Below are 22,183 nucleotides of genomic sequence, written 5' to 3'. Positions count from 1 at the left end.
AAAAATATTTCCATTAAAAACTGACAATTAACTTTGATTTATCACGCATTACAACAATTCAAGTGTCTAAAGGAAAACAGTTTTTAATAATAGCGAACACAACATTTCCGTAAAACCCGCTACAGGTGTCTACGGTAAAATATACTGCGTGACATATAATTAGCCTACTCGAAAAAGGTATAACAGGTGGGCTATAGTAAAACGCATTAAAATAGCAAAGGTAGCCTACCACAAAGCTTACAATATTAAAAATAAAAACTAAAGACTTATGTTTGTCTATACTTTGTAGGTTTTAATCCTACCGGAAAAAGTATATTTAGTAATTCGTGCACAACTGCACAATGTTTAACTTTATGCGGATGCAACTCAACCATGTCACCGAATCTTTACTTAATCGCGCCCTCTTGCGATAGTTACTGTGCATGATGTACAACAGTTGCAAACTTCATTCATAGCACAAAATCTTACAATCGGCTAATTTTCAGTATTGCCCTACCCTAAAGAACAAAAAACTGTACAACCAAATCCAAGTCAAATGACACGAAAAATATGTTTGGATTGAAGTTAGGCATCTGCTTATAACGTTTAGCCTCTAAGTGAAGTTTCAAACCAATCTACCACGTTGGAAAGTTTTATGAAGCTAAGTCGCAAATCGTTGATAAGCTATTCGGCAGAAACCGAAGTGTGTATCAAGAAAAACATAAAAAGTTAGTTATACAGCTTCCAATGTCATTGAAAATCTCGATGAAAAGTAACAAAGACTTTATTTTGATTCAACCTGACATTACTGAAATCAGAATTAAAATGTGACGCGCTACTTGAACGCCAATAGTATATTAAGTTTACAAAATTACTTGCTTTTTGCAAATGTAAAGATCGCGTTGTCTTTGAATATTCGTTTCCATTAACCATTTAGTTTGTTTGCTTCATGAAGACATGCCAAGGGCGGCTAAAGTACGTTCGCGTTCATTGCATGAGATTGGAAATGCTTGAGCAAGGCTAAGATAAGGAGCTATAAATACCATAGTGCGTTAAACAGCTGACATTTGCCATGCCCTAATTTAAAACTGACAAGTGACGTGGCTGTAGAGGTTCAATTCCTGTGTATCTCGTTAAGAATACGCTGAAAAGAAGTTGTATTTCAACTGGTTGTCGTCCTTTCAACGTCTTTCTTAGTTGCTTAGGTTAGAGTGTGATTGAAAAGAATAAAATAGGTCAAAGAAGATAGGTTACATATTCATAGGGAGTTAGGGAATGACAAAACGTCTAGATTAATATTTTTTCAAACTGATATCTACATCATTAGAATTTTCTTTTTAGTAAATTTCGAATGGAAGAACAAGCAAGCACTTTGGCAATGTAATCCTTTAAAACTATGACGTCATGTTCATGACATTTCTCTGCGTCAGTGCCGGCAAGTTCTGTTACATCATATCTGAGTGCAAATATTCTTGTCAGTAAGAATCGATGTTGGGAGTCAAGTTTTATTATTGTCAATAGTGAGGTATTTGTGCGGTATCTGGTCATACATAGGCAGATACAGATACGAACATGGCAAATACAGTGAATGATCGCACAACTGTTCTAACAGGCTTTCAAGTAGAAGTTGAATAGTCGTTGCATTCCAGGAAAGATCTCGAGTTTTTTTATCAGGTGCATTCTTGCATCTTTTAAGATAGAGTCAATCCTAACAAAAGCATTGGGATATCGTTACAAAATTTGTAAAAGTAAAGAACTTTAAAAGCTATACTTAAAAACGTGGAAATTTTGTTCAAAGTTTGAGTAAGTTGTAAAACTAAGTAAGTTTGACTGGTTCCGAAACATTTGGGGCTAATCAACCATACAGAACATTCCATAAAGACTTAAAACAAAATCAATATCTCGTACAACGCGAAACACACTCAGTTTCACAGTCTAAGTTTGCCATATTAGAGCACACGCCAGGATCCCCGGGGAAAAGTTAACTCTATTTTGGGAAGATTACGACAGATACCCTTAATTCAATTTGAAAGCTACATGTTAAATACACTGTTATAAGTTGTTGATTACGTAATCGTTAAGTTTATTCTGCAGTTGTATCAATTTCAGTCGCGAAATAATTTCTCCCAGCAAGCCATTACACCTAATGACGAAACAGAAGGTTTACGTCAGCACCTGAAACGAGAAATCCCAAGAGATCACTGCATTCACATTGAGGTTCGACCATTAGCAGACAAAACAACTGCATCACTGTTATGTTTAGGACCAATATTTAGCAACAATTTTTTGACAGGTTTAGTTTAGAGCTTGTAAACTTAGGAGATCTACTGAACTAAGATGCCGGTGCGCAATGCTAATTTTCGTCGTCGTGGAAACGATGAATATTCGTTTACTACTCGCCCGGGTTCGTCGCGTGATTTTGCACGTCACAGAAGGTTTGCTAATGCGACATTTTAAAATCTGGTAGAATATTAAGATTTAGTCGATATATTTAAGTAGCTAGTCACGTGAATAATTTGTCAGATATGGAGATGACGAAGATGATGATCACGTGATGTCGCAAGTGAGCTCTCCTCTCCATCTTTCCAAGCTTGGAAAATCAAACCGAAGAAATTATTCCCCACTGGAGGTAAATTACTCAGCTATGAAGTAGCTGCTATCAATCGCAGTGCAGGATATACAGCTTTAACTATTGTGCGCAAATGTGCGCCGCATTTACTTGATTTCGAGCACCCTTGTATTTAATCCGCATGAGATGGTGCTAAAATTACCGTATTGAAAAACCTGCAGCGTACGACTTGGAGGTGTGAAACCTTTGTCTTGTCAACAAAGAAAACTCGAAACAGTGAGATAAACTACTGATTAATAGGGTAATTAGCAGAGCAATTTAAGTGCATAGGGTACAAGTCAAATACATTTATTATGACAAGAAAAGGGGGCGCCCTTGATTTGAAATACGTTTTCGAAAAAAAATAGAAGCCATTCCATTCAAGTAAATACTGTAGATCCGGGGTTCCCAACATTTTTTTCTGCTCGTACCCCTTTGTCAGGTCAGAGCATTCTTCGTACCCCCAAAAAAATTCTGATGGAATTTTTCATATAAATATTGCTAAATTATATTGCTTTTATAGCTCAATTAAACGTTAAACCGGTATTTCAAAAGCGATGTTTGAAAAGCTGCTCTGTGGCCCAAGGATCTTCGTACCCCTTGATGTTTAATCTTGTACCCCCAGTTGGGAACCCCTGCTGTAGATTGTTCTAGGCCAGAAGAACAACAAACACGTTTATGACTTTATCATGAAAACAACTCATATCCTTAATAAAGTCCCGGTTGATTTATGACTTTCTTTTGCAGACCTACTCCCCACCTGTGCTTGGTAGAAGGGAAAGAGATGAAAGTCCGTACTTACAAAGGTACCGGCTTATTAAAGTTAAAACCTAAGCTTAATCTGGCATTCAGCGTGGTCCGACTGCAGGCCCGCGAGCACCGATTTTTTGGCCCGCGAACTGATAGTCAGCTTTGATAGTCGCTATTGTCGGGGAAGAACCTCGACCGCAGATGTCACATTGATCAGCATTAATAGCTAAAAATTTTGAACTATTCTAATTTCAGTTTTAATTAAAAAAGAGAACTTTTTTCAGTTCTAATATCAATGTCACATTTCTTCAGTTCTGATTTAAAAACATTGGCCCGCAAGATAAAAAAATTATTTGATTTTGGCCCGCGATGAAAAGAAGTTGGACCACGCTATTCTGGATAATTATTATTTTATCAGTCAAATTAATTAAGCAGTTGTGAAAATAATTTAGACAATATGTCTAATGTGAATCAACGTGCCATTACGCCAAGTAATTGTAATTTATGCAAAGAAACATATTTACAAAGTCAAGCTCCATTGAAACAGATAAATTACCGTTTTGTTAGGAAAGAGAAACTAAGTGGACCTGTCAGACATGCTCTCGCACTTTGCGGTGAATTAGACGAAGAAGATCCTTATTATCTTGCCCGTCGCTCTATGACGTCAACGCGAGACGTGGGAGAAGATTACTTTGACGGACATGACGATGAAGTGGTCATGACGCCAAGAGATCGTAAAGCGACGTCACAAAGGCGATATTATGAAGAAGATGAGGAGCCAATCGTAATGCAACAAAGTCATCGCTACGTGACGTCACAATCAAGACGCTGGGATGATGAAGACGAATCGATTGTTCCAACTCGAATCAATACGTCACGAATGAGACGTGACGTAGATGAAGAGGATGCTTATCCGGAAATTAGACAGCGCTCTCGAGCGTCAACTGATCTCATGTTCGAAAACGACAAGCTTCCAGGAAGAGTGCAACGTTCGCGAAAACGCGATTACAGTGACGACACCAACAAAAGCTACACTATGCCTGTGTCTCGAAGGTGTGAGTCTTTCACAAACTAAACGTAGGTCAATTTGCCATGTTCTTATATTACTTGCGGGTATTTTGTTGTTGTCAGACGCCCAGATGACGCATTGGCTGAAGAAGAGCCAGCTATACGCGAAGTGGCATCATACATTGCTACGAGAAAAAAGTTCGCTATTGAAGATGACGATGATCTCCGGCAGTTGAAAAACAAGAAATACCAGTAGGTTTAATACGTAGATACCTTTGAGTAACTACAGATGTAACGTCATCCGATGTCCTGTATAAGGAGGCAGTTTTAAGTCATGAATTGCCTTTCAGTGTGCCTCATGCCTAGTTTATTGTTTGCCTGCAGTATGTAAAATCACTCTTTCAACAGATACAGGACTCGAGGCCCAACTCGTCAGTCGGTTGAAATCAATCGAGATCCCATCGACAGGTCACGTGATCGATTCGCACGTGCTCCAATGTTCGACATGAAATTACGCTCGCACGTCATATGGGAGAAGGTAGCAATAACTGAGTATGAATAACTAACTGAGCCCACTTGCGATACAACTCCCTTCAATGCAATGCTTTCCTACAACAGATGTACGTGAAGTTTACCTGCACGATCAAAGGGACTCCTGAACCTAAAATTACCTGGTACCACAATATGGTTGCTATTGAGCCCATGCTCAAGGAACCTGGAGTAGTCAGAATATCGAACCAATTCGGAGTGCATACACTAGAGATATTTAAGTAAGTTCACCAAACAAAACAGACAATATTGGCCACGCATGCCATAAATAGGATGCGGTAGAAACCAGCACTTTCAGAACGTTTTACGAATAACTTAACAGAAATAAGTTATAACAGGCACATTTCTGTTGGCTTCAGATGTTTCTTTAAAAGTGATTGTAATTTTTCCTTATACAGAGCTTGCTTAGAAGATTCCGGAACATACCGAGTGTCTGCGCAAAACCACAAGGGGGAGATATCGAGCTATGCAACGCTGCTTGTACGTCGGTATGACGACGGAAAGGTAGGATATTACGACATCAAATCTGGATACAACATGAAGAAACCCACCGACTACCCGGATGTTGAAAATTTAAATGTTGCAGGTATGACGTTCTTGTTGTATTAGATCTAAACGATTTGAATAACACAAAAACAACTTTCAGTTTTATCATGTTTTGTTTACATAATCATTTCCAAACAACTTTTGCTCCAATTCTCTTTTCAACTACATTGACTGAAAAGTATTTAACGTTGCCGTTAAGTTCATTTGCTGAGTGCAAAATAGCATTCATGAAATTAATTCAACATTATTAAGTCTCACTGCGTTTGTCATTGTCATCTGCCTGCCAGTACTGCTGAAATTATTTAACTTTTTATGGATGAATGTTAAGAAACACAAGCCTACCTGTCGCCAACAAATTAGACAGTCAGCCAATAGAATATATACAGAAAGCAGTGAACAAACTGTTACATAACTGCAGTGGTGTGTAGCTCGTTAGGACGAAGAGTTGAAGTCAGTTAATTAGTTATGTCAGTTTTAAGTCAGCTGCGATGTTCGACTTCAATAACTGCGATAAGCATGTCTAGCTAAGTAACAAATTACAGCTGTTTTAATGAATGCTTGAGCCCTTCAGCAGCACGCGTCTGCTAACTGCTAATTCGGTTTGAGTTGATGCAAACTGTTCATTTGTCACCATGATCGTTCATTGTTTATAGCCCTGCTGCAGAGTTTTCCTCACACAGCTATCATATCGAGCCATTTGTTAATCGCTTGCACATCACCAAACAAATGAAAGTTGTGGAAAGTTCTTTGTCTTTTAGAGTCTGAAGACACGGTGAAAAATGAAATAGATTCGACCGAAACTGAACCAACTGAGCCTAAAGGTCAACCAGAACAATCTGTCGCAACGAAAGTTACATATTCGGGCAAAAGTGTGGCGGTTGGAGACGGAAAATTTGAAAGCACTCTTAAGTTCCGTATACCCGGTAAAAGCCAACCTCTAAAGACCTGTACACTAAGCGTTCAAGAAGACAAGGTACAAGCTGTTCGTAAGTCACGCAGAACGTCAGAAGATGAAAGCGATGAAACTAAAACTGTGAAACCCATTACAAAAAGCGTAACATGTGAAGAGTTTGGTGAATGTTTGATGGGTAATCTTGACGTTACGCCAGCAAATGCGTCTTCTGATTTTTCGCCAAAAGGCGCGTTAATTTCAGAAGATATTATTGAAATGAAAAGTGCAAGACAGCATAGTGCTGACAGTGCAAAAGTGGACGAAGGATGATTTCTCCTAATGTTTTTAGCTATATTTAACCAAAACTTTTCTTGGCTATACGGGAAGCGTAGATCTAAACGTAAATGTTTGAGTTTGTTTCTTTCGCATCCATATGCCGTTTGCGAAAATAATTGTAGCATTAATTTAAAACAGCTATAAATAACTGCACCCTGTCGTTGAAAACGGTTCGCGTTTTGTCATATGATATTTCAACTTGCATCTAAGTGTGTGCGTGTGTCTCCAAGTGATGTTGTAAAAATATTTTCTGTAACATTTCTTTATAACGTTGTGTTAACATTGTTTTCGAAAACAAGTCGGCGCAACTGTTACTCCATAATTAATGAGCAGCAACACAACGATGCAGCCAAGTAGCCGTTTTTCAATCTCTTGCAGTTTAAATGACCAATTTCTTATTGGCATACCCGGCGACTTTGTGCAAAGAGCACAACATTCGCTTTAGTTTATGACATCTAACCAAAATTTCTTCTCTTTTGCCTAAACATTTCTTTTTTGAAAATCTCCTCATTAATTGGTATGCAATAACCGTCTAGTACAGCAATTCTACTCAGCATCTGGCCTCGTGACGTTTTGACGTCACTTAATTAATTTTTTTAGTCATTCATCAGTCATTCGTTTTCAATTTTCTTGAAGCAAAGAGCAGATCAAAGGTCGCTTACAGGAAAACAGCAACTTGGTTGCAAAATAGCAATTTACCTGAAATATCTATGTGATTCATCATGGCTAACAATACAAAACATATTACACAGACTTCTAGCCCACCAAAACACTTTTAAATACTGAATTAGTTTTCCAGGCAAAGTTTGCGTTTGAACTTGAGTAGTCAGCAATTGTGAGAACAACCAGCGCTTATGCAAGTGGCAAAACAAACAACGTCGTTATACCAAGATAACTGCGGACAGGTTCAAAAAAATAAAGGCACAAAAAGTTAAGTAAAAGTACACCAAGAACCCAAATGTGTGGGAAATATGCAACAAAATCAAAAGACAACGTATCGTGAGTAAGATGTAAAGTCAACTTCTTTGGAATCACCGTTTAAGACCAGTTAACGTATTCCGTTTTTTCATCATTGGCTCTTTCCTTTTCCTCTTGATTATTATCAACTATCTCGCTGTAAACAGTTTGATCGAGCACATTTGTATTCATTAAAGAGTAACTAACGCTCGGGTCAGCATTCACATCTAAAGCCGCCTCGTACACACCTGCGTTGCAGCCTGTGATCTTTTCAATGCCGTGATACTCATGATGGTCCAATGTGTCCTCACTCTCCTGAGTTGCAGAACATGACGGTTGTTGACTGAGTTCAAATGTTGGTGGAGTTTCATAAACATTGCTGTTGGCAAATCCTCTCATAAGTTCGTATCCGGTCGTTGTTGTTCTGTTCGAACGGGATGTCGCGGTGGTCACTGGCTGAGTATTTAGAGCCTCCATTGCAAATGCATATTCAGAAACAGAACGTGTAGTTTTCGACGACGATCGGCTCCACTTATACAGCACTGCCAAGATCAGTAACAAGAGCATTAACACTGATACAGCCAGGCCTATTATCAGTGGATAGTTGATACTGTGTGCTTGCGTATTGATGTTGGAAGATTCTACACGGGGGGTTTGTAGAGGAAATGCGGTTGTAATGTTTTGCGAAGACCGACCAACAGACTTGTAGAGAGTGGACACTGATTGTGTTGCTATAATCGGCACCGTTAAATCGGTAATTTTTCTTGTAGTATGCCAACTAGTGGGTTTGAAAGATGTCGAAGAAATACGACTTACTTTAGTTTTTCGGTCGCTTTGCTGCGCAGGATTTCTAGTAGTACTTGATTTAGTGCCAACCGTAGTAGTTAAGGGATTAGTAGACGTTGTAGTTCGGTTCTTTTTCGATGTAGTACTTGTTGTTTCAGTTGCAGAAGTAAAGCAGACAAAGGGCAAGGGTTCGCCGCATGCAAACGCGTAAAGTACAGGATGGTTAACACCAGTAGCTTCCATGGCAACACGTCGGCAATCAGTGTAAGTTACTTCGTTAATGCCACCGAATTCATCATTGTATGGACGACCATCTAGCCACACGTAACTACTTGAATCCGGGCGTTTCACCAGGCCGATGGTGTAATATTTCTCAACACATCTCTTGTAAGGCGTCAACGTGGATGCGTGGTTAAAAAACTTGCGGTCTTCCATTATCGCAAGTTTACTTCCGTGTTGTTGACAATAGTTTTTTGCATCATCAAAGCTTAACTTGTTTGGATGGAACATAAATATGTCCGACTGTACGTTTACGTTAATAACGCATCTGTCATCTGCCATTGCGACACAATGCAAAAACGCTTTCTTTTTTTCCTGGTATTAATTACACGATGTAATTTTCAGTTCTTTACAATGACTAAAGAATATTTCCTGCAACGCATTCAGATCAATTACACAATATATTGATTAGTTTCAAAATTGTGGTTTGCTTATAACTACAACAAACTATTAAACAGGACATCAAACGCCACAGAAAAGCAACCTCTTAAACGCAGTACCGGTACAACAGATGGAACTTGCATTTCAACATTCACGCCTGAGTGCACCTGAAAACACTGTATAGTTCAAAATGCGGCTATGAAGTACCAAGTTAATCATTATTTTGGTCTCTCAACGAACATCTTTTCCTAGTTCAAAAGCTTTACGCCGTTATCAATGTTTTAAGAACTTTATATCAAAATATTATCAATCGGTCTCCAGAAAACGTTTCAATCAAGTTTCAATCTTAAATTAACTCTCAAACCTAACAGTTGACTCATGGGGTTAAATTTCTGCAAATGTTACTTCATTTAGCCACAAAATCAGGAATATGTTTAACCCATGAACCGCACAGTTGAACTGGAGGGTATGTCGCAAGATACGTTAATACAAAAACGATAAACTTTGCAAACAAATGTATATTTACTTTTCAGCCTAAACTTTTAGTTCACTACACTCTTCAATGTTATTCCGCTGGGCACTTCCACGTAATTTACCGATATAGCACCCTGGAATGTGGCAAAAGCTCATCAAAACGCTGTGGAAGTAAATCCACAAAATATTCTTTAAATCAAAAAGATGCAGGCTAACTCTTAGTACCTCCTTATTACAACTTCTATACACGGTCTTCGCTAATTATTTTGCAAGCTATGATATCTACCAGCCAACCGTCAGCAACTTGCGAAAGAACCTTTTTTGGAAATCCTTTTAATTGCAAGTTCATTGAGGTTTTAAAGCTAGCAAGGCAAGCGAATAGCAAAAAGTAAATGAGGTCACTTCACAGGAAGTTAGTTTGTGACGGTCGACAACTCACAACAATTGGCTATGCTGGCCTAATATAGAAAAAATAGACTCGTGTTTGTCTGCTGTAAGAAAAGAATTGCTTGTAATGCGGAAATTACTTTATGCTGAGTATGACAAAGTTTTTCAGGGACACATTGCTATTTCATTTGTGTTCTATTAAGCCAAACACTAAACCTGCTCACTGCCACAATTAGTTAAGCTATTGAAGGCCATTTCTCTGAACTTCCAACCCACATAAGAACATGTTTGCGGTCTGGTTTACAGTTTGTTCTAGTTCTAATGTATGATATTAAACAAGTTGGCAAGCTAAATCAACTGAAAATTAACTCGTTAAGCAAGCTATTTAAAGCAATGTGAGTTGCATTGTGAAATAAATGCAATGTAAATAAACCTACTCGACTAAAAACGGTCGGGAAATTATTTTCCGATGTGCGTAGAAGTGTAGACCGTATAATTTGAAAATTGCAACCTGTTATTTTCTTTTTAGGATATCCTCGCTTTGTAACGAGGCTCTTCAACAAAAAAGTCAACGAAGGTGACGCAGTGATTCTTACGTGCCACGTGGATGGAAAACCAGCACCGGAAGTGTTTTGGACGCTTAACGGTTAGTTAGTCAGACACCAAACAAAGCCACGAAAATAGTCGTATTAATTAATTATTTACCGATTACTCCATTCAGTGAACGAAAGCCATGCACAAGTAAATATAAGCTGCTGTTATTGTTTTCACGATAAGGATTGACTTTACCGATTTTATCAATAGGTTTAACCTAACCACAAAAAAATAACAACAATGTTGTTATTTGTCGTACCATTAACGTAGGCCTATAACCCTGCAGGTCGTAATCTGGACGACAAAATAAACCATATTCAAACGGACTTTGATGGCAAAGTTGCATCGCTAACAATTCTTCGAGCCTACGCTGACGACGAAGGTAGCACTTTTTGCATAGTCTACAATCTACATTATCGCAAAACAGTTTATAAATGTATACCTAAGCAAATCCACTGAGGTGCAATAACCGAAGATTTTTACTGTACTTGTTCAGGGGAATACGTTTGCCGTGCCTACAACTCCTGCGGAGCATCGACATCGCGATGTTTTCTCTCCGTGCATGGGGTCAATGCACCTCCTTCCGCTCCAACTGGGGTACAATTTAGCGACGCAACGCGCAACTTCGTAGTCCTTAGCTGGAAACCCCCTGGATATTTGGGTCACTTTGGCGGGGCACCCATTCAAGGCTATTTAATTGAAAAGTAGATGCTTGATCGTCACTGTTATAAATGTAAACGAATTTTGGAGTAACTAACTGTAAATTAAACGACTTATGTTACTCCTTCGATGCAATAGGGCAGAAGCTGGTTCAAGTGTTTGGCGTCCGGCCAACAAGAAATTGGTAAGATTGACCAAGACACCTATCATGGGTTTGGAAGAGAGCCAGGTTTACTTTTTCAGAGTTCGAGCGTTCAATCGGTGGGGACGTAGCCCAGCATCCATGCCAGTGGGGCCTGTAGCCATGAGAGATCCTGGAACACCACGGTTGCCATTAGGTACAAACTTTTTATGTCATTTCCACGAGAATGGAAATTTGAAGTAAAAATCTGTAGCGTGCAAGTTTTGCGTTCAAGCCAGGTAAAACACATAAACCCTATCCTCGATACTTTCATATGCGTTTACTTGGCAGAACTTGTAGACCCTGAAACATTGATTCCACCAGAAACTGATGACATTTTCATTGAAGAGGAAGATCCAGACAATGTTCCCGGTAATAAAATGCTTTCTGCTTTTATTGGATTCCGCAATATATGCCATTGGGCTAAGCAAATTCTTTTTGCAGGAGTTCCAACCGAAATTAGCGCACAGCCGTCATCCAGCGGCGACTGTGTTTTCGTGAAATGGAGCGCGCCGGAAAATGACGAGATAGACGGATATTTGATTGAGTTTTGTGACGGAGACAACGAAAACTGGCAATGTGTCACGTCCGAACCATTGCACACAACTGATCCCTATCCGGTGACCGGCCTAAGCAATGGAAAGTCTTACAAGTATGCCAAAAATGTTAAAAGTGATCTTAATTCTTAATGCGTTGCCTTTCTTGTATTTGTTGCGGTAGTGAAAGCTTAACATCTGGTTGGTGCAGGTTTAGAGTACGAGCTGTAAACGGCGCAGGTGAGAGTGAACCAAGCGAGACCACAGAAAAAATAACTGTACAAGGTACATTTCAAAACTCATCTTAAGGTAGCATGAGCACATGCGACAGTGACTTACTGTAATACAATAGCAACCTACCTAAACTTTATAATATAAAGACATGCTTGAACAAGCTCAACAGTTGCCGGTGGAAAAGGACAACCAAGCAGCATTTCAACAAATGATGAAGCAGGACCTATCTGAGGGTGACATTAAACACAGAGGCCCGCCAACGCCGCCAAGAGACGTCTCATGTTTAAATGTGAGTGTTGCAACTTGCATTAATAGTTTTTTTTTCATCTCCAAGCGCACAGCAAGTAAGCAAATGATATTACATCACAGGCAAAACGCGAATACATCGAAATAGGTTGGACTCCTCCTGCAAAATCTGGTGGCGAGCAAGTTCGGTATTTTATTGAAAACAGAAAGCTAGGAACCGACGTTTGGCTTAGCGCAAGCAACTCGCCAGTCAGGTAATCGAAAATAGTGGTTCCAACTAAAAGCATTTAAATTCGTGCAACGTGGTGTGTTCACAAATAAGCAAATAATTTCGCTATATTGGATTACAGATACACTCAATATCCAATAGGCGAGCTTGAAGAAGGAGAAAAATATATGTTTAGAGTGAGAGCCGTTAACAAGTTCGGTACAAGCACTTTTTCCGAACCTAGTGAACCTATACTGGCTAGTGATGGAATGCGTAAGTCCTATTTGAAGAAATGAGTTTGATTTTTTGCACACCATTTATATATAAATCCTCATTTCATTTTCACACTAACTGCAGAAAGCAAAATTACAATGCGTAATTGCGTATGCGAAGACCATAATCAAAAAGTAAAATTCAAAAACAGCATTTTCTTCTTCAGAACCACCTAATTGGTGGGGTGGAGTACAAGGAATATTCCGCGTTGCTGACGATAAAGGCAAACCTTGTGTGACGAAAAATTCAATAAAACTTTGTTGGGAACCACCAAGTACGGATGGCGGATCTCGAGTTACCGGTTATTACTTGGAATAGTAAGCAACGGAACGACACACTCTCAACAACCAAGCTATATGCAGTGAAACACTTTCACAGTTGCCTATCATACCTAATTGCATTTTCTTTAGTCGACCCTGCGGTGGAAAATTTCGTCCAGTAAACAACAAGCCACTCAGTCAACGTCACTTTACCATCGATAACCTAAATTCAGGAGAAAAGTACGAATTCCGTTTGAGAGCGTGTAATGAGGTTGGCTGTGGAGATTGGAAAATTATGCCTGGAAGAATTCAGGCAAAGGACCCAGGTGAGTTTATTCATTGTTTAAAAGTTTAACGCATTTCCTTGCGGAAACATCACAAATGTCAGAGTTAAACATAGAAATTGGTTCTAATTGATTCTAAAAACAATCAATTAAAATTGACTTTTAAAATGCGGAATAACACACAGCACGCATTCGTACCAACTTTTTCGTAAATACTGAAAATCTATGCATGAATGCTAGCATTTTATCGATCAGGACAAAACAAACGGCAAACCGAGCCTATCTCTTGCCTACGTCAAGCCTTTATGTCGCTTTCTAAAATATTAGGCGGGAGAGTTTGTATTATGCAACTAGCAACTAGTTTCTACTTCCAATTATTGTGCCAAAAATACATATGGTTTTTCACCACAATCACATTCGGTAGTTAAAGACTTGTTTACAACATTGACCATATTGTTAGTTTCACTCCGATTTCCTGTCATAAAGCGATAAAAAACTCGTTCTAACGGTTGGAACAATTAAATATTTATATTATTAATCCTGTAGAACTTACGCTAAGAATACTTTGCAAATCATTCAAGCACGGCAAGTATGACTAAACATTTTACTCAAGGCATGCGTATGATACTGGACAAAACCATACAAGTCCAACGTATAATACACCAACAACAATTTATTATGAGACAAGCAGCATTTGTGTTAGCTAAACATCCATATTTCCTATACGTACGCGTAAAAATGTTGTGTAGCTACTACCTTTCTTCCACAGCGACACTGACAGGAGTTAGCGAAATAGAATTGATCTGCTTATAGTTGTACTAATTCAAAATCTGCGCGCATTGGTTTATTCGGGCGCAGCTTTATGCCGTTGTGCCTGTCACCTGAAGCAAAACTTAAGTTTAGTACGTTAACTTTTAGGTAAAGATGGAAACGGAATCGATCGATTTTCTCCGTCAGGAATCAAAATCGAATCTTTAAAGTTATCATATCTGACTTACTTACTAAACAAAAACTTTTTCCTTCAACATATAAACTGGTATGAAATGTTTATAATTGCCGTTTTTCATAATAGAAAGACCGGGCGAGCCCAAAGATCTCACGATAATATCCATGCTAGATGACGTTGTTGATCTCACATGGAAAAAGCCAAGTACGATGGGGGATGGTGAATTCGTAGGATATCTTGTAGAAAGGTGTGATTGTATACAAGTGAACTTCAAATGCAGTTTTGTCTATATCTTCCTTTTCAAAAATTATGCAAATTAAAAGCAAAACAGAAGCTGGAAACATAATCAACTTAACCTATATGAAACGGTAAATTCAAACTTTCAGGCGCAAAGAAGACGCAGATTTTTGGATTCCATGCAATAAACTGCCTGAACAAGTTCAAGATGAAAAATACATAGTTTCAGGACTTGTTTTTGGTAAAGTCCTTTATGTTATAAGACAAAAATAGTTACAAGAAACAATCGTATTACAATCATTTACATTTGAAGTAACTAATTCCATTCAATTCAGGACAAACTTATTTCTTTCGGGTAACCGCAGTTAACCAGATTGGTAAAGGAATCCCATCCTTGCAGTCTTGCTTTGTAACAATTGGAGAACCATTTGGTAAAACTTGTCACTTAAGTTCTAAGTTGACTGTATCATGTCACTATTATAATTATACATTGTTAACTGTACCCAGATGATGTTTTGGATCGGCAGAATGCAATTCGAGAAATTGCAAAGAAAAAGCTTGAAGAGGAACAGGAAAGATTACGTTTATTGGAAGAAGAAGCCCGTCGAGATGGTAAAATGCAATACTTCTGACAAAAAAAAAACGAGACAGCCACCTTTGCAATATTTCTAATTACATTTCTACACTCCAGCATTCTCATCTAAAATCAAAGACTGCTATGTTGCTGAGGGCAGCCAAGGTCGATTTGTGTGTCATGTAAAAGATCGCCGTACAAAGGTTACATGGTACCTTGGAAACTGGAAGGAGGTATATATACTGTATGTAACGTGCATATAAAACACTTACTAAGGTTTAAACTACACAAATGTTATGGGCAAAGTTATAAAAAAAGTTATAGGTATTAAACTAGTGGGTGTAACTTAACAAACCCCGTCAAGAAACAGATTGTTGCAGGTGACTTTAGCCCCTACTGGAAAATATGACATCATTTCCATCGGTAACAAGCGGGGCCTATTAATTAATAACTGCTGCCAAGATGATGTTCAAGTTGTGCACTGTGTAGCAGAATATAACAACTGTACCACTACAGCTGATCTCACCATAGGCGGCAGTAAGTGTGAAATAAAGACAGTGTTTTGAGACACTAAGTTAACAGCATATTGAAATAAAAAGCTTCAATTAAAATGAAAATTTATAAGTTGCATGCTTAAACCTAACACAGAAAGACCAAACATTTATGAGTAGTAAAATAACTTTTACTTACTTTTGTTTTCACTAAGACAAAATCAAGAGCTTACATGTATTATAGTGGCGCCAGTAAGGTTCCTGCGCTTTCCAACTGATGTTCATATAAAGAGTGGAGAAACAGCTGTGTTTGATTGCGTCCTTTCAAAACCAAATGCAGAAGTAAACAAAATACCTAATAGAATAATGGACAGAAATATGAAACTATCCAAACATAAATACATATACATAATAGAAAACAATGAAATTTGTTACGATTAATGTTATCTTTTGCATAAATCCTAGAGGTGGCATAGGCTTGCTAAATATTCTTACCGTAAAAAAGTAATGTGTTTTCTTCAGGTTGCATGGACTAAGAATGACTACAGCATCACAACAAATGATAATGCTAGATACGAGTTTGTCACCCAAGGATGTGGCAGATCTCTCATAATTAAAGATGCAACCCAAGATGACATAGCTATGTACAGAATTAGCGGCCTTGGAGGTTCTTACTTGGTTAATTTGGTGGTCGATGGACGTAAGTAAAAAATAAGAATGTTACAACCTGCATAAAGCATTGACTTTTTGTTAGTTTTAATGAAAATATATCATAACGTTTAAAAACCATAATAAATCACTCATATAATTTTTAAAGTTTTAAATTTTAATTTAAAACTTTTTTAGGTATAAAATTCTTTAAACTTTAGGTGGTCTGTTTTAATTTTGTTCAATAAAATTTTTCTTAAAATTACAAAGTTATTGATGAAGGATAGCAGTTTCAGACTACGTAATGTTAAATGTTAATTATGCACAATATCAGTATCATATGTAACTGAAAAAATTAAAGACTAATTGTTTTAGCGTGAAACATTTCAAAATATTTAGTTTGGTTTGTTTATGTGACAAACTGACCATTATTAAGTCAAAAATAATTCCCTTCATTAATTTTCACAATGATAATTACTTGCCTTTTCGGTTTAAAGATCATCAACTTCACCGTTATTATGAATTAGTTTACAAATTTATCAAAATATCAACAATACTAGTATAGCATACAGCCTACACCAGGCATGTGCAACCTTTTTCACTGTAGAGCCAAATACAAAATTTTGAATGACAACGCGGGCCACATGATTTTTTCAGAAAAAAATAGTATCATAAAACGACTTTCCTATGCAGTTTATATAGTTAAGAAATAGATTTAATGTAGTCCACGACACGAAAATGCGAAAATTTCGAAAATTTCCATTGCTTTGATGTAAACTGCATCAAATAGTGATGGCTAGTATGAACTTCTAACATTTTGCTGAGCACCACGCGGACCGCTTGGAACAACCTGGCGGGCCGCACTGTGGCCCGCGGGCCACTGGTTGGACATGTCTGGCCTACACCATACCTCTACATCAAACAGTTTTCAAATATAATAAAAAACATATTGGCAAGGATAATTAATAGGCCTTTTTTCTTTCATAATGCATTAATTTCTTATCCTGACACATCAGCAATCCATTAAAGAATTTCATGCCAGTGTTATTATAAAAGCACCAAGAACTACTCAGTTTGATAAGCTATTTTTGTAAATTGTTTAGCTTGCAAGTAAATGTACATATATTTTAACCTTGAACTAGTTATTAGTCGTTTGGCCACAAAGTTACTATAACACTCAGTAACAGCGCAAGAGTCAAGAACTTGCTTGTTTGAAGACCAGTTTATAACAAAAAAACTAAGAATTAAAGCTTCAAAGCACGCTTTCACACCAGACTCACGGAAAATCAGTCATGATTAACATATAGGCTATAAATGATATGAGTCAAACATGCTTCTTCAAGTACATAGAAACAGTTTAAACAGGTGTAAAACATTTGATTGTAAAACTAAAGTACCCCATACCTACCCAAAAAACCTTTTTCAAATATTGTTTGTTTATTTATTTATTTTAAATCTGATTTCAGTTTGAATAAGTCTTCCGGTTCTGGTCGCAAAAAGACTGACACTGCCAATATCGGACACTAAAAACATCTTACACAATACTTTTGTTTGCAATATAAAAAACTTATAAACCTGTTATGAGTTGTGTTCATCCATTGATTTTGAAGTGCAAACGATTTACTGTTCATCACGTCCATCAATCCTTTCAATTGTAACTTTAGTCCTCACGAATGATGCATCTTCTCTCTACCAGCATTTTTGGATTTATGAAGACAACATAATTACTGTTGCCAAATGAAATTTATGGCAACCTAAATGTTTGATTACAAATACGCTAAACGTACATGTTGAACAAATAAAACAAATAGTTTTTTTTTTAAAGTACCATTTGTATTAATCAAACAAAAAATTTCGATGCTTGTGGTTTAAATGTGCTCTGAATCTTTAGAATGAAAAAAGTGCTAGGTTTACATTGGCAACACAAATCTTGTTCGCTGCTGTTATCGTCGTTGTTACTCAAGCGTGACGTTGTGCTTATAAACATCTTATAAATTGTGCCATTGAAGAATAAAGTATACTGTACTGTACTTGTGAAGTTTCATTTATGTATAAATATATATAATATACATGCAAGTAAACTGCAACAATAACTGCAGCGATAAATGAAATATTAAACTATATTTTTAGTTCTTCCAGTGAAATTTGAAAAGAAACTTGAAGATTTTGACCTACCTTACACTGCCGATATTGTTGACTTTGAATGTCAAGCAGACCCTTCACCTCTATTTGAGGGCAGGATTCCATCATGCAAATGGTACCACAATGGTGAACTCGTTGAACCCGGAGATGACAGATATGAGTTAGTTTCGTTTGAAAACAAACACACTTTAAAGGTAAGCTGTTCGTACCTGACGACACGAATTTCTTGCTTTGATTATATAAGCATTTTATGGTAATATTTTATATTCAAGAAGCTCATATATAAGTAACTTTACTTGTTGCCTTGCATATTACTTATCTTCTTCGAATAGATTTTAAAACCAACTTACGAAGACAACGGAACGATCAAGTGCGTTGTTGCTGGAGGCAACACTGCTTGTTCTATTAATATTGAGAGTATGTAAAACTTGTAAATAAAAGCCTGTAGTCTGCCCTAGGACAATCGTAAAATGTAACCTGTTGTACTTTTCCAGGCATGGTACAAGAAATTGTTACAAAAGTAAAATTTAGGATGTCGCAGAATCACCTTTTAAATTACATTAAAAGGTAATGTACAAAACTTACACAATTAACGTTTGTTTACAGAACCCCCGCCTCCGCCGCCCGTTATGAAGATCAAAGCAGAGGATTATAGTAAGTGGACACTGACTTTGACGTACCCTAGATAACATAAGACAGATTAACAAGCATTATAGCCATTATGCAATCACTCCTATCGAAATAACGTATCCTTCTTATCCCTTGTTTTTTTAGTTATTAACTTTAAGCAAGGTTTACGCGCTGAAGCGTTGCCCAACGCATTACGACTCTTCTGCATTGCGGAAACTCTGAAAGATGATGCACATATTATATGGTACATTAACGACACTGAAGTCAAAGCAGAAGGCGGAAAGTATAAGGTTACACCGTCATACAAAAATAATTTATGTAATAGAATTAGACAATGAAATTCTCTGTGATATAATAGCAGTTGTTGCTTTTATTTTGGAGGGTTAAAGGTTTCCCTATGGGCCTGCAAACATATTTGCAAGTTGGGCTTTACCATCACAAAGGTTACCAACCTAAGTTTAGCCCAAATTAGCATTCCAATGTAAATCTAATCCCAATTTAATTGTAAATATCTTAGTTTCATTCATGCGTTTATTTTATCCTGAAGGAACCGGCAATCTCTTAATATGGGTTGTTTGAATTACGTTCGGTAAAATAAGACGCAAAAGTCAAAAGGTTTTTTATTTCTTAAACAAATTTTCTCAACATTTTACTGATTTTAGTGCTTCAACGACAGTGAGTCGGGCCTTGTATCCCTTGTCATTAGCCCAATTAAAGCTGAATTGGTAAAAGCTAAATTTACTTGTGAGTTTATCACCCCTCTATCGACGTTTGATACCAAGGTCAACTTTGAATTTGAAGATGATGGTAAGTTTATTTATGACGAAATAACAACAGGACAAAAATATACTTAGATCAACTACGACCTAATGAGAAAGGTGAAAACTTTTATTTACTAATGAAGTAATCCTTTAACAAACACAGAATTCCAAAAGATGTTAAAAAAAAGTGCCGAACTTTTTGAAGAAGAAGAAGAAGAAAGAAAGCTGAGGAGAGAGGAGAGAGAAAAGAAGAAACACGAACGAAAAACAGAAGAAGGCGAGAAAAAAGAAAAGGTAAAACAATTTTATTCTTAAAATAACCGCCAAGGTATTTAAAATTTAACATGGAATAGAGTTCAACCACTTCTGAACAAGCTGATAAGAAACAAGAGACACCTGTACCTGTGCCTGAAGGATTGCAATATGAAGTCACGCAAGATGGCGCTATAGTTTTCTCTTCCGAGGTAAAACTTTGTTGTGTTCTATACTAGAGCTCTTCAACCGGGATATTCCGCAACAGCCAAAGGGGTGCGAAGTGGTGCACAAGGATTTTTGTGTATTATGTAAATGTACTAGCGCAGGTGTGCTTTTTGTGTGGTGGGCTCAAGCCCACTTTGCTCATTTCTAGGCCCTAAACGCGACACTGGGTACACCATGTATGGTGGGCATATTTAGGCCTCTTGCCCACCGTCCATTTTTACATGAGTACCTTCAAGTTTGGTTTCTGCTACCACAGCATGATGGAAATTAATTATTGGATCCCGAATAACTAATTTTTTCCGATCCCGATTACAGTATTTATAACACGGCAAGACATCCATCTCTCCAACTGTGTAATCGCCTTTCTTTTAACTACAGCGATAAATGAAGAAGTCGAACAGTTACCAGCCTAACTTCTCCAAAAAACAAAGGAGGTAGCCGGCATTGTTACACGATTAAGGATTCAAACGAAACAAAGCCATAGTGATGTCATAAAGAGGAATCTCACTTATATACCTAAAATTTCACTGCTGCTAGTTTATTAGAAGGTTTAAGTAATGCCAGTTGCAATTTAGGTAAAGATGAAGTTGACCTTAAGTATTAAGTCGCAATTTGCGTCTAACTGTGATAAATATCAGCTGTGAAATTATCTTCGCTGCTGCTTTACGATTGCGCTTATACAAAAAACTCAAAATTTTTTTTTAATTTGCGAAGTTAACATTTTCAATATACGTTTGAAACACAGATAAAAACAAACGCTTTGATGTGGTTATTAAGTTATTTCAATCACCAGGGTGCATGAAATCAAAGCATCACTATTGGCAGGTGCATGAGAGGAAAAAAGGTTGAAGAGCCCTGCATCTAATACATATGCCCCTCTATACATGCATAGCCATCATAGCCCCCTCTATACATGCATCTAAAGAAATTGCTTCTATTACGTTAATTCTAAGCTTTGTGACAAAGCATCGTTTACTATTAATGGGAACCATGACATTGCATTAATAATATGTTACCCTTTCATTGAAAGATTTCATCTGTATTCAGGCTAAAACGTCTGTTGACCACCGCGATATCGTATGGCTGAAAGACAGCGAACCTGTTGATCGCGACCGTTGCAAAGTAACTGTGGAAAGCAAAAGAGCTAACTTAATAATTAAGGTGGAAAGTATACTTCGTGTTGTTCTGTCATCCAGATGTCATGAGTTTTACCTTGTTCTGCAGCCATATGTAAACAGCATGGCTAAAACTACAAGTTTGAGTTGCTTGTGGTATATGCATTCATTACATGCTACGTCTTTCAGGAACCTTGTGCGGACGATGCCGGAACGTACACTTGTCAAATTCAAGCCAACGAAACAAAATACGAGACTAGTGCTGATATTACCGGAAAAGGTAATAGATTATCTTGTGTAAGGCATGAATGGAATGGGTTAAGTTCAAAGCTTTCCAGCGGTTTGTTTTGTTGTTTTGTTAATCCTGTTTTCTGATAACTTTTAGTTTTCAAGCAACTGCTTCTTAAAAGCGCCGAAATTCGAATCAAACCCCTTGCTGATTGTGACGCAATGATAAACGCTGACGAAGACGTTACGCAAATGGTTACCCAAATCGTTCAGGTCAGTTCGAGTCACCGTCTTCAACCCTATTTAGCCCAAAGCATTTGATGTACCGTGTATAATGAGCGTGTTTTATTACAGAACGTAGATACAAAGATTACTGAAGACGAAAAGGCGCAGGATAAATCATATGAAGAAAACTGACATATTGATTGGTGGAATTGTGTTGGTTCAACTGTCGTAAATGTACATCTATATACAATGCATGTATAAAGGAATGAAAATTTGTGAATACACTATACTTGGCATG

General features: G+C 37.5%; 2 protein-coding genes and 1 long non-coding RNA gene across 7 annotated transcripts; 1 reads left to right on the top strand and 2 right to left on the bottom strand.

Moving 5' to 3' along the window:
• Positions 1-1,548: 1,548 nt before the first annotated feature.
• On the bottom strand, positions 1,549-18,076 carry LOC143460509 (uncharacterized). Of its 4 annotated transcripts, none has more exons than XR_013117897.1 (5): positions 17,880-18,076; positions 16,152-16,383; positions 15,890-16,011; positions 14,407-14,650; positions 13,444-14,289 (listed from the first exon to the last, which is right to left on the bottom strand). It is a non-coding gene; the product is annotated as an uncharacterized LOC143460509 (long non-coding RNA). The 4 variants fall into 4 exon arrangements; XR_013117904.1 differs by having other exon boundaries at positions 14,411-14,650; XR_013117899.1 differs by having other exon boundaries at positions 14,407-14,646.
• On the top strand, positions 1,683-22,151 carry LOC143460109 (uncharacterized). 2 transcript variants are annotated; one of them, XM_076957619.1, is made up of 40 exons: positions 1,683-2,196; positions 2,273-2,414; positions 2,503-2,608; positions 3,335-3,393; positions 3,905-4,390; positions 4,469-4,597; positions 4,754-4,883; positions 4,964-5,115; positions 5,293-5,480; positions 10,462-10,578; positions 10,813-10,908; positions 11,023-11,230; positions 11,325-11,524; positions 11,659-11,739; positions 11,812-12,019; positions 12,115-12,188; positions 12,284-12,426; positions 12,507-12,637; positions 12,734-12,864; positions 13,031-13,181; positions 13,275-13,450; positions 14,481-14,601; positions 14,741-14,832; positions 14,927-15,022; positions 15,099-15,203; positions 15,283-15,398; positions 15,546-15,702; positions 15,901-15,998; positions 16,179-16,356; positions 18,435-18,640; positions 18,779-18,863; positions 19,053-19,100; positions 19,221-19,366; positions 19,739-19,883; positions 20,001-20,131; positions 20,191-20,301; positions 21,365-21,478; positions 21,622-21,712; positions 21,818-21,933; positions 22,015-22,151. In XM_076957619.1, exons 2-40 carry the CDS (start codon positions 2,317-2,319, stop codon positions 22,075-22,077), a joined length of 5,283 nt encoding a protein of 1,760 aa, XP_076813734.1. In that variant the 5' UTR covers positions 1,683-2,196; positions 2,273-2,316; the 3' UTR covers positions 22,078-22,151. The 2 variants fall into 2 exon arrangements, with proteins under 2 accessions (XP_076813734.1, XP_076813653.1); XM_076957538.1 differs by having other exon boundaries at positions 12,088-12,188.
• On the bottom strand, positions 7,280-10,331 carry LOC143460337 (uncharacterized). The gene is made up of 2 exons (XM_076957844.1): positions 9,598-10,331; positions 7,280-9,238 (listed from the first exon to the last, which is right to left on the bottom strand). The coding sequence occupies exon 2, from the start codon at positions 8,970-8,972 to the stop codon at positions 7,707-7,709; it is 1,266 nt and encodes a 421-aa protein (XP_076813959.1). The 5' UTR covers positions 8,973-9,238; positions 9,598-10,331; the 3' UTR covers positions 7,280-7,706.
• Positions 22,152-22,183: the final 32 nt, after the last annotated feature.

Source organism: Clavelina lepadiformis, chromosome 1 (genome assembly GCF_947623445.1).
Source record: "Clavelina lepadiformis chromosome 1, kaClaLepa1.1, whole genome shotgun sequence".
NCBI classification, from domain to species: Eukaryota; Metazoa; Chordata; class Ascidiacea; order Aplousobranchia; family Clavelinidae; genus Clavelina; species Clavelina lepadiformis.
Note: the sequence above shows the minus strand (reverse complement) of the source record. Positions and strands in the feature narration are given on the sequence as shown.

Bases quoted from the DNA above. Each gene is read 5' to 3' on its own strand.
- LOC143460109 (XM_076957538.1), top strand. From the start codon at position 2,317: ATGCCGGTGCGCAATGCTAATTTTCGTCGTCGTGGAAACGATGAATAT. The intron at 5,116-5,292 runs GTAAGTTCACCA...TTCCTTATACAG, and splicing joins CATACACTAGAGATATTTAA to AGCTTGCTTAGAAGATTCCG. The intron at 18,641-18,778 runs GTAAGCTGTTCG...TTCTTCGAATAG, and splicing joins AAAACAAACACACTTTAAAG to ATTTTAAAACCAACTTACGA.
- LOC143460337 (XM_076957844.1), bottom strand. From the start codon at position 8,972: ATGGCAGATGACAGATGCGTTATTAACGTAAACGTACAGTCGGACATA.